Source organism: Rissa tridactyla, chromosome 3, assembly GCF_028500815.1.
Source record: "Rissa tridactyla isolate bRisTri1 chromosome 3, bRisTri1.patW.cur.20221130, whole genome shotgun sequence".
NCBI classification, from domain to species: domain Eukaryota; kingdom Metazoa; phylum Chordata; class Aves; order Charadriiformes; family Laridae; genus Rissa; species Rissa tridactyla.
The window spans coordinates 97,811,584-97,823,953 of NC_071468.1; the positions used below are offsets into that span (position 1 = coordinate 97,811,584).

A 12,370-nucleotide genomic window follows, 5' to 3' on the forward strand; every position below is an offset into this window, starting at 1 on the left:
TCCCAGCTTTTCTTCTTCATGTTTGTTTGTAAGTACAGTTCAACGTGGTGTTCTCTCTCCTTTTATACTGCTTGTAAGGCCCGAAACTCTGGTAGTACAAGGAAAAGATAACTCCCTCCTAATACCTCCTGCCATGGAGGCCTCCAGAAGAACAATTCAATAAAAAGCTTATCTGTCCCTACTGCTGTCAGGTCATTAAACCCAAAACATCCCCGTTGCAAAAAGCACCTTCAGGGAAAGCAGAGCATGTTTGGTGCCGACAAACGTTCAGTGCATCAAACTGACAAATCCGTCCCGCCTTTATCCAGCACATGGCAACCAAGAGTATTCTGGCATTTTGAACTTGGCCAAAACTTGATTCTATTTCAGGGGAAAACCAACTCACAATCCCTGGATGCCAATGTTATCCTGCTTCGTCCTACGTCACATTTACCTAGTCTCTGCACCAAAGCAGAGCTTTTCAGAAGGTTGGGTGTTCTACTTTGAAGCAAACATGAGCTCAGTTTCCAATAACAAAAAGAAAAAAAAGCCACGAGAAGCTTCTCGGGGACCATTTGTTTCCCTTTGTGTGATTTACACATGATGATGGTACAAGGCCACTGAAAATAAGTTACTGAACTGGGAAAGTCCAGGCATGAAAGCACTGGGATTATGAATATGCTGTTCTTCAGTGTGCTGCCTCTAAAAAGTAAAACTGTTTTATTCTGGTTTTTACAGGTGACTTTCTATGTGTATCATTAGTGAACGGATTTATACAGTTACGCTACAATCTCGGAGACCAGACAGTCATCCTACAGACCCTTCAGAAGGTCCATGCAAATGGAAAAACATGGCATTCACTCAAAGCAGGAAGAGTTGGTAATGAAGGCTACCTGGACCTGGATGGTATCAACATCACTCAAAAAGCTAGTCCTGGAATGAACGCGCTAGACGCACACACAGATTTTTTTGTTGGAGGGGTGTCCTCCTTAAACCTTGTTAATTCAATGGCAGTAGAAAATGAACCCACAGGTTTCACCGGTTGTATACGAGAAATTGTTATAAACAACAGGGAACTGAAGCTTACCGCGACTGACCCCAAAGGAGGAGCCAACATTGGTGACTGTGACGGAACAGCGTGTGGGTACACAGTGTGCAAAAATAATGGAACGTGTCAAGTTGAAAACTCGGGCTTTTCTTGTTCTTGCCCACAAGAGTGGACAGGGAACACATGCGAACAATCTATCCACTGTTCACAAAACAGGTGCAGGTCTCAAGCTCTCTGTATTCCTCAACCTGCTTCGTTTTCTTATACCTGTGTATGCGCGCTGGGCTGGTCAGGTAAGTACTGTGATAGCAAAATCCAATTTTTTATAGCAAAGTTCGTTGGTAACTCCTACATCAAATACAGAGATCCTTATTATGGAAAAAGAGACCTCCAGTATAGCCGCATTTCTTTAAATTTTACTACCAGTCAAACCGAAGGCTTAATAGCATGGATGGGAAAAGGTGAAGATGAAGATAATGATTTCCTTGCCATTGGTCTTGCCAATGGAACATTAAAAGTTGTGATTAATCTTGGAGAAAGAATCTCTGTTCCTCTAATTCATAGCAAATACTCCAGCTGTTGTGATGAAAGATGGCATTTTGTTACTGTAGTTCAAAACCAAACTTGTATTAAGGTATATCTTGATGAGGAGCTAATCGTGTTTGAAGATATTGATCCACAAAGAAAATACACTGCTTTAAACTACGGTGGCATTTGTTATTTTGGCGGGTTTGAAATTGGCAGGAAAGTCAATATAGTCACTACAGGGCTTTTTCAGAAGGAATTCATTGGTAAAATTAAAGATGTTGTGCTCTTCCAAGATTCTAAGAAGATTCAGCTAATGAAAGCAGAAGGGTATAATGTTTACAATGGAAATCATGGAAATAATTAATTGAAAAACTGTTTAAGACTCTCTAAAAGTGATTAATTTCCTTCTCCTCCTGTACCTTGTGTTAGCTGTCAGTGTAAGACTCAGGAACCAACATAAGAAAGCACTTAATAAAATTGTCCGGAATTCCTTTTCTTAATGTTGAGCATTAATAAGATATCTAAAATGCGGTCAGATGTTGTACTCATAATTATTTATACATACTCTTTAGCATTTACTTTAATGGGAAAGTTTGTCGTTTTCTTTTTTCTTTATTGTGTTGGAAATAGTTTTGTAGAGACAGAGCTAGTAATTAGTTTATAAAGCCAACGGTCCCCCAGTATTAATTGTTTCTTGCTTCATAAGAACAGACAACTTACCTGTTTCTCCAAAAATCTGGAATTTTATTAGAATGGAGAGCTTCTCTTTTATAATTTTTTAATATTAATTCATGGTTAAGTGTAAAGACTGAAATTGGGGGCTGGGAGGGGAGAAAAGGTGTACTTGGGGCAAAAAGCGCATATTGAGTGTAATGAGAATTTTTAAAATCATAACACCTGTAACTACTGAAGTCCACAAAGACTCTATTCCAGGTAATGAAGTTGTTCTCCCCCTCGTCTGAGCCTCTATCTATCGCGTACACACTTATGTAGAAGTGTGGAACTTAAGCCTGCCCTCACACTAAAATATTACACTTAAAGAACGATTTTTAAGAGCAGAAAAGGCATTTTACTTAATTACTAAACAGGTATAAAATATGCCCGCTGGTTTCCTCCAGCAGAGGTCTCCCCTGCTTGGCTACACGAAAACTTCTTGGTTTAAGCATTTACAACTGGAATGTGGGAACGCGACAGTCTGCCTGCAAAGAGCTTCTGTTCCTGACAGCTTGAAAACTAGAAAGTCTAAGAACTGCTTTGCTTTACCTAAACCCTTCTGGCTTATATGCCCCTACATGAGATTTTGAAAATTTACTAAACAAAGGTTTTGGCCACAATAAATTGACGTTCCACGGCTCTATCTTTCATTCATTTATAACCTCAAAAGTAAATAGAGCTCTTCATGTATAAATGCAGAAACTCCATTCCTTCTGAAAAAGCTCAGCTATATTCTACACTTTTGTGAACAATAAAAACAAAATAAATCAAGACATATTTTAATGTGCTTAAACAAATGATTTACGGTGGTATCTACATTTCTCATTTGACTGCTGGCTTACTGTATAAGTAAAATACTTCAATAAAAATAATACTGATTGATTCCTATCCTTTTTTACTTTACTATTGCGCAAAAGCAGGTAATGAACCATCACCTCCTTGCATGGAAATTCTCTCAATACAAGTCTTCAGTGGGTACCTATGAGAAACAAGTAACCGTTTCTGATTTTTTCTTTTTTTGTCTTTCCATAAAGCGGATATAAAGCAAGTAAAAATAGGTGTCACACATTAGTTTCCACATCACCACAGCTGGTACGTAGCAATGAAGGCACCGCCAAGTCAGTTAGAGATGACTTGAAGATAACTTAAGGTGGTGGTGGGGTGATGGAACTACCCCAAGATGTTTCAATAAGCAGCAGCAATCACCTTTGTGAGGTTCTTCCTATCCTCTTCAGCTGCTCTGAGCCCTCAAGCGATCAGCCTGATGCAACAGAGCTTCTTTCCAACAGGCAGCTCACAAGGGCCACTTGGCATCTGAGCTGGCTCCAGCTTCTTCTCCTCTTCCAGTTTCTCTTAGGAGGGCCTTTTATGGCCATGTGATGCTGGGGAAAGGAGCATATTTAGGGTTTACCCTGTTCTCTCTGGGTCTGCTGGTGTACTGCCAGTTCCTCATCAGCGCACGCTGCTTTTTGTGGTCTGAGTGGTGATTCAGTGTGAAACAAGTAATCGGAGCACTTCCAGCTAACACGAGTGTTGGAAGGAGGGCGACTGAAGGCAATGGAGAAGAGAACATCCTTTATTCCTGTGGTAGTGGGATTTATTCCCATTGCACTAACTCAGATTCTAGGACCAAATCCTGGAAACTGTCACTGCTTATTAATTTGAACTCTTAACAAAACTCTCCCTCAAAAGTTGTTCTACCATGGCTCTCTTTGGGTTCTACATACAAAAGACAGGTAGGAAAGCACTTGGCAAACATGGCAAATGTTTACGTATTCTTCCCAAACAAATAATTTCTGGTAGTTCTGGCAGAAAGACAGCATTCCCGTCCCTTTCCTACAGACAGTTGCAGTTTTCATTGCTATTAGTTTATCTTTAGAGCACAAATGGACGTGAATGTGAGAGACGGATTGCCAGTGGACTGGGAGTAGACACCTTCTGAACAGGCCAAAAGAAGAATCTTCCCAAGCAGAGCTGCTGACTTAAAACTTACTCCAAACCCAGAACCCAATGCTTTGGTGCACTTCTACGTCTAAAGAACCCCGATATAAATATTTAAACGCCACCACATGCAGAACACTCCAGATAGATTCAATGGCACTACTGCTATCCAGACCATGGAATTAATTTGTAAAAGACTAATTTGATCACGTCATGTTATCACGCTATAAAAGTTAAAAGTTTAAATATTGCTTCTTGTTACCAATATTCTGAGGATTTTTTCTTTATGAAGTCTACCGCCTCCTTTATTTGGTGCAAGATTTTTAATTTTTGTCAATTTGACCATGAAGCTACCTGCAAGGTACCCCAGTGAAATTTTACCTTAAAATATATTCATAATTAAAACTCACAATAAAGTGTTGTTGAACTGGAGAGAACTTTCTGGAAAGAAGAGGCTTTTCTACAGCGAAGTGCAAAATGCTACACCAGTACATAAAGTCATGTACTCAAACTGAAAAACAAAACACTGAAAAAACAGAGCAATAAACCTAAGGTCTTGTCTTTATATGGTGGAATATTTTTGTTGTTTCTCACAGACTCAAGAAAATGACCAGTATATTTGAAGAAGTAGAAAGCAGGAGATTTTCATTTGTTTTCAGGTTTGCTTCTTTTTGTGGCTTTTTGTTTTGCATCAGTGGATGGCGGTCACTACAAAATATCAATTTACTGGAAGTCCCAATGGTACAAACCCCCTTCTGCCCTTCTCCCCCCTCCTCGGCCCCCCAAAACTCGAAACGACCGAGCCACGAAGCGTACAACAGATGTGGTGTTCTGTAACTCAGCCTCCTGTATAAATTCATTCAGCCTACAGTTTCACACCTATGAAATCAAACGCACACAGTATGTGAGAAAGTTTTATCATTTTAGAATCAAAATATCCCTTAAAATATTTACATTTTACAGTAAAAAGGATAGCAAAACACAAAGTAATGTACAAGCTTAGGTATTCAAGTTTTTGAAGCATGGAAAACGGTGGGAGAAATGAATTTACTACTACAAATCATAATTTTCAAGAATTTAGGTTAAAAATGCTTTCTTATTAAAACAAGTGCAGTTTAAAGCAATAACATTCGAGCAGCTCAGCCTCCCAATTTCTGGTCACAGACTGCTTCAGATGCTTAGGAAATACTTGAAAAACTAATGAAATACACTTGAATTATTTTATTGTACTACTGAATAATTTAAAAAAAAAAAAAACCAAACAAAACTCTTCACACCACGGAGCAGTATTATATTTTGTTGTAATGTGTGTGGATTCTGAGGCTTTGCTACAGTCTTTAAAAACAGTGCAATTTAAAAAGAAGGTTATTGTATGAAATTCACCTTGAAAATTATCAGAGCATCTTAAAACAGAAGAGAGCACAAATTACCAAAGGCAGCAACTATATTGCAGACTTGACTAAAGCCAACTTCATCAGCTAAGAAAATTTCTAAGCCTTTATTGCATATTAATAAAAGAAATCTTTAAAATTTTGAATATACAGCAATGTAAAATTTTTTTAAAAATATTAAACTCCTACTTCTAGCGATAGTTGGTATAATGAAAAAAAGGATGAGCATTGGTACGTCGAGCGGTACCAAAACACAGACTTGTTTCTGCAAAACACCAACACTGAATAAAAAAAGATGGCACAATCCTAGCAGGGTCTTTTTTTTTTTTTATACAAAGTTTTACGACATTACTCTAACAGTTTATTTAAATAGGATTTTAAAAGACTGCCTGCATCTTTTTACCTTTTGCTTTTAGTTCTGTCACTGTGGTCCCTATGTCTCTCTCTGTTCTTTTCACTTTCTCGTTCTCTATGCTTCTCTTTGCTTTTCTCCCTCTCCTTATCTTTTTCATGAGCCTGTTCTTCGCTTTTAGGCTTCTCCGTCTTTTTTTCTGGATTTCTAGTCTCTCTGGGGCTTTTTCCATCAGCAGCCCTATCACTGTGTGGAGATCGCAATCTTTCTTTGTCTCTCTGTCCTTCCTCTCTACTCTTCCTCTCTCTCTCTTTTTCCTGGTTTCTGTCTCTGCGTCTGTTTCTTTCAGAATCTTGCTCCCAGTATTTTTCATTGTTCCACTCTTTTTCATGTCTGTCTTTCTTTTGGTGATGGGACTCACTGTAAAATCTTTGTCTATGTTGATCATTTTTTCCTCTACTGAACCCTCTCTCCAAATGCTGTTCTTGTCTGCCCCAAGGATCGCTGTGGCGTCTTTCTGGTCTCCTACTGTCTTTACTCTGAAAAAAATTTTCTGGCCCCAAAAATCTTGATTGTTTGTGAGCCACTGGCAGCCCTTGTGCAATGGGTCCGGCATAGTGTGGTGGCTGACCTGATAAATGAGCTACTGGTGGCCACGGCATCATTGGATTTTGAGGAAAGCCAAAGCCGGGAGGAGGAAGAAGTGGAGGTGGTAAATGAGGAGGAAATCCAAACATAGGGTTGTTTTGTGGAGGGAAGTTATGAGGCCCAGGAGCTTGAAACTGAAATCCAGGAGGATTAGATTTAGGATGCTGAAAATTCTGCTGTGGAGGTCTAACAGATGAGAAGCTGCCACTTGTAATAGGGCTTGGGCCTTTGGAAATGAATTCAGAACGAGAAGAGTTTTCAGTTTCAAAATGAGATGAAGTTGCTGCTGGTCCTCTTCTAAACGAGTTCACTGTTTCAATGTTTTGCATCAGTGCATCTTCCTGCGAGTGTCTGGTATCCTCCGCTTGTGATGCACCTGCGTTATCTGCTTTGGCTGCAGTTGAACCATACTGCGTCTCATTGGCTTGTGCATCACTTTGATACGGGTTCAAGCCGCCTTCTCCAGAAGACTGTTTATTCTCTTGTTCCATTTGATCATTTCCTGAAGCGTTCTGTCGGTCTTCACTTCTGCTGACGTCTCCTTCCTTGTTTTCCGAAGCATTAGTCTGCTGGCTTCGCCCAGCTGCCTGTCGTGGGTCTCTCTTAAGATTAATAAATGGTGGTGATTTAGAGGTATTAGTAGTGGTACCTTCAGCAGAGCCTACATTAACGTTGTTCTCATTGGGTTTTTTCCCTGCATTTGATGAGGAAGAAGAAAAGCTGGAATTTGTGGTCCTTCTAACTTCCTGTGCAACACTGTCCTTGTCGGGTAACTGCCGCTTCGGGTCATTTTCTTTACTTTCTTCACTTTCTTTATTCTGTGACTGAGCAGATAAATTTGCTAAAAATGCTTCTGTGGAGACATCTGGAGGTTTTCCCTTCAGACTCAGCCCTATCAAAGATCCAGCACTTCTTGCAGAACTTGAGGTCCCTGCAGCTGCTGCATCTCCAGTTACAGTAGCATTAGCAGATTCCTGCAGATCATCCAAACCAGCCTTTGCTTCGCTAACTTCAGCAGTTACCTCAGCAACATCCATGTTTTCTTCTTTTAGGGCTGCTTGTTCATTTAATAACGGTATGTCTTCACTGGGACTCGCTTCCGACTTGCCGTGTTCATACACCTGCCCTGTTGTACCCAACAGGCTTTGGAGAATATCATCCACGGGCAATGGTTTATTTGCTAGCTCCAGAGTAGAAGGCTGATTTTCCCATCCAACCAGGACTCCAGGAAGAAATCTGAGAGGCTTCGGTGGTTCATGTTTGCTACTTTCTACCAATGGTTCAATAACTGCTGGAACATCTTCTATATTAGATTGCTGAGGTTTATTTCTCTGCTTGTGTAGCACAGTTGTGAAGGAATTAAAAAAATCATTTTCCTCCTCTTCTTCTAGTGCCAGCTCATGATGTGAGACTTCAGGTTTGTTTGGCTTGCTTTTCTTCTCTGGTGGCAAGTTACTCAACGTACTTTCAGAAGCTTCATCCACAAAACTACTAGTAACACTTGTAACAGCAGTAATCTGCCTCTTCATTTTCTGGCGGATTATCAATCCCAGTAATAAATTTGGTCGATGTATTTCAATCCCTGTACAAAATCGTAACAGCAATTTATCATCTCCATATGTTTTGGTTAAGGCAAGCATTTTAACAAAAATAACCCCCACACTCTTACAATGTATTACAGAAAGTATTCTTTTTATAACAATTGAAATTTCCATCATTAAACATAAGAAACAACAGTTAATAAAAAAAATAATATTTCCAACATAAAAATTATGACTTCAAATATTGCAAATTAAAACTGCTTTACGTACTCTATGGCCCACTATAACTTCCAAATACAGAATACAAGGCAGTTATATGGGATATCTAGTCACACAGAAAAAGCACAGAAGTTAAACGCTGTATTAGTCTAACACAGCTACCGTCTGCCAACAGTGGTAGGAAAGCACAAGAGGAAAAAGAAAAAAAGAAAAGAAAAGCAAATAGCACATTTGCAACCACAAAGTCTCCTAATCAATTTATGTTAGACATACTTCTTCAAAGATTTACTAAGAGTGACTTTCCAACATGCTCCCCTCCTTCCAGGAAGGCACTGCGTTGCAAGGTATACTAATAGCTATCTCTTCACTCTGTATTTTGTTCAGTATAATTTAGGTTCTTGCAATAAAAAAAGTTACAAATTGTAGCTTATCCTCTCTTCATTTCGGCCCTGCCTATCTCAAAAGAAGAAATCACCCGCAAATTTTTATGACCAAAATAAATGGATACAAAATAACTCGGGTGTAAGCAGAACAACTGAGAGCCATTTCAGGATCTTTTCTCCCTTGCCCACCTGTTTTTCAACTTTCCATGTCTCTTTTTTTTTTTTCTTAAGGGAGTTGGAACACTTGAGAAAAAAGGAATTGGTATCTTTCAAATAAAGAAAAATACTATTTTAAAGTTACAGTATCAATTTGGAATTCAGTGTGACCACTATCATAGTTCGCTTGCATCAGTGAATTTACTGAGATTGTAACCTACAAAGCCACCTGAGATAGAGGAAGAATGTAGTAAACATGAAACAAAGTTACACACCGTGATATTTTCAACAACGATATTTTAAAGTATCAGAATAATCTTACAATGGGAAATTAATGTCTTATCAAGGAAACTAATATAATGCTATGGAAAACTCATGACATGTTTGAACAGAATAGCTGGCATTTTTAAATTCAACTTTCTCTTATATTTCTGTTGTAAACTTCTTTAAGTAGCCTTACGATAATGAAGTTCTGTATCCCAAGCTGTACTTACCAGGCCCATCAAAAGGCACAAGATGATGTGGGACTTTATCTGAGGAACCTAAAGGGATGAGGTACAAATCTTTCACTTGCTTCATGTTATTGGCCGCGACACCATAGCGTTTTCTACTGCTGAAATAGGCAAACAACAATGCATAGGATATCTGATCCTCTTCAGTTACAGGGGTAAAGCGAACTACACAGATCTCCTGTGTACAATAAGAGAGAGAAAAAGACGGTCAGATACATTTTTCCATGAAGTTTTACCTGTTTTAGTGACTGCTCTTTATTTAAAAGCAGGGTTTAGAGGAGGAGAAAAAGAACGCAGAGAAAAACAGAGACAGAAGGAGCAATAACAGAGCCAAAAATAATTAAGGAAAACTGGAGCAAACAACTAAAAAGCATTTAGTATTAAAAAAAAAGAATTACAGTGCATGACAAAAAAGCCAACATTTTATCAGCCAGCTAAATGACAAGCTTTCAGGAAGCATGCCAGCTTCTAAGTAATTATTCCCCACCCTTAACATTACTAGAAAGCTTTATTTTGTAGCCTATTGTGTCTGAGAAATCCATTAATACTACAGGAAGACCAGTATTCTGATCCCAGAATTATGAGCAAAGCCCAGCACAGGAGTCGATGCTGTTTAATGGCTTGCTTAATGGCCTGGAAGATGGGACAGGAGACCCCCTGGCAAAACTGAGATGACACCTCATTAGGGGCAGCGGTCAGCATGCTAAAGAGCGTGGGCTGCCATTCAGAGGAACCTCAGCAGGCCGAAAAAACGGGCTGACCTTCATGAAAGTCAGCAAAGGCAAATGCAAAAATCTCACTCCGTCTCAGGGAGCAACCCCTTGCACCAGGACAGGCCGGGGACGGACTCGCTGGAAAGCAGCCTGGCATAAAAGGACACAGGGGTCCTGGTGGACAAGCTGAATGTCAACCAGCGACGCATCCATGCCAAGAAGGCCAACTGCATGTTGGGTGTCAGAACCAGAGAAGCCCGCAGGAAATGACTATTCCCGTCTATCCAGCACTTGCGAGAAAGCATCTGGAGAACACTGTCTAGTTTTGGGCTTCCCAGCACGAGGACAACCTGCACACAGTGGGACAAGTCCAGCAGCGGACCACTGAGATGGTTTTGAATACTGGAACGGTACCGAAACTAAAGAGTAACACTTGAGACATTGGTGGTGTCCAAACATTCATGATGAGTTACTGTCTCAAAGGAACACAAGTATTCTCAAACAAAAAAATTACAGACTAAGGTAAGAAAATAAACGCCATCAGCTGCCATCCATCCCATTCAACATAACTGTCAGTTATCTAATCTATCCTTACAGTGTCATGTATGTCACAAACATTCCAGGAAAAATAAAAAGATCTTTAGGGCGAATAGGTTGTATGTTAAACAGCAAGCCTTCCATGGGTAAAGTTCTTACCTTGGTCCCTGAAGCTTTGATTTTTTCTACATACTCCCAGACAGTGTGAGGAGATATCCTGCCACCTACTTGAATGCTATCAGGTAAATCCTATGAGAAAGGACAACAGATGTGTGCAAATCCTTCATACAGTGGCAAATCCTTCATACAGAGTATCTATTTCATATATTCAAAACATATTTAATTCTTGTAGTTCTTAAATTTTAATTTTAAAGTATCAATAGAAGTTACAACAGTAGAAGCAAATTAATTTATATTTAAATTTTGGTTATTTAAATTAGGATTTTCAGTGCAAATCTGTATTAGATTATTTATCATTCAATACTGCTCATCTATACCTTCCCCAAAATTATTTATTTCAGTAACATTAACTGCAAACGTAACTACTGTGCTCTGGAAACACTTGAGGTATCTGTAAGATCAAAGTGCTGTAAGAGCCTATGAAGGAACATAATAAACTTTCAGAATCTTAATTGTGAGGGAAAAACATAACCTACACACACAGGTATATATAGACATAAATTTGTTCTTGGATATTATTGAATTCCCTACTCACGAGTGAAAAAAACCAGACTTTCAGGATCATTTAGGAACACGTAAGAAAAACCCAGTTTTTTGAAATAAAGCAAAAGGGTTTTGAAAAGCACATCATATTCGTAAAACAATCCTTGAGTATTAAGGGGTACTGCATGCCCTGCACTTGACTGAAGATTTACAGCAAAGTAAAGATAATCACATTACTAGAAGACCTGAGTCCTTTAAATTAGAAAGCTGATGCATCCTGTGTCACTGGCAAGAAGCAACATTGAGCCTTCTGAGCTCTCCAATCTTTATTTTATGACACAAAGACAACTATTATAAGCAGTTGCACCCTTTTCAGCCTACCTTTTTCAGGCTCTCAGACACTGAAGAGAACACTACATAAACTTTTTTTTCCCCGCAGGGACTATTTTATTCTTATAATGGAAGGTTATGACCAGAACTGCCATCAGATTGGCAAAAAAATCACCCCTGTTAAGCAGGTTTCTGTTGTAGAAGGTGAGAAGACTTCTCGCATTGTCAGCGGAAACTACCAGCAGAAACTTCTCTTCCAAAAATTGGTATTGACTTGCTTAACGCTTTGAATTCAAAACTGAGCTACAGTTTTCTCACCTCTAATTCAGCAAATGGATGCTGCAGAGGTGGTTATTTCAGTAGCAAATTTTGTCCTACCTTTCCCTGCTGCTTTATACTACAGAAGAAGCTCCATAATAAACAAAAACCAGTTCAATATAAAACCAGCTCTGGAAATGCTGCTGCTCATCCTTAAGAAACAGCTTTCAGTGAGATGAAAACAAAACATTGTAAAATATATCAAAGAACTTGAATCCTGATGAACCACGGGTCCACGTAGGACATGAAACTGAAAAATACCTACTTACAAATACACACCATAACCCACGTCCTCCCACAAGTACTTTACTCAGTACAGCGACCATGCTCCACTGCCTTTCATCATTATACTATTATTAGCCTACAAGGTAAACGAGTCACTAAAGTTAATAAATGA

At 39.2% G+C, this 12,370-nt stretch overlaps 2 protein-coding genes across 11 annotated transcripts in view; one reads left to right on the top strand and one right to left on the bottom strand.

The window, feature by feature from the left end:
* EYS (eyes shut homolog) overlaps positions 1 to 2,081 on the top strand; it is an 874,211-nt gene extending 872,130 nt beyond the window's left edge. The window contains exon 49 of the mRNA XM_054197017.1: positions 718 to 2,081. Within this exon, the coding sequence (XP_054052992.1) occupies positions 718 to 1,919 (1,202 nt within the window). The 3' untranslated portion in view covers positions 1,920 to 2,081. The remainder of the gene's footprint in view (positions 1 to 717) is intronic.
* Positions 2,082 to 5,115: 3,034 nt separating this feature from the next.
* The window catches only part of PHF3 (PHD finger protein 3), a 52,988-nt gene continuing 45,733 nt past the window's right edge, over positions 5,116 to 12,370 (bottom strand). For all 10 annotated transcript variants that reach the window (XM_054197020.1, XM_054197022.1, XM_054197023.1 and 7 more), the window contains 3 exons: positions 10,822 to 10,911; positions 9,395 to 9,590; positions 5,116 to 8,183 (listed from right to left, as the gene is read on the bottom strand). In XM_054197020.1, the coding sequence (XP_054052995.1) occupies positions 6,001 to 8,183; positions 9,395 to 9,590; positions 10,822 to 10,911 (2,469 nt within the window). In that variant the 3' untranslated portion in view covers positions 5,116 to 6,000. The remainder of the gene's footprint in view (positions 8,184 to 9,394; positions 9,591 to 10,821; positions 10,912 to 12,370) is intronic.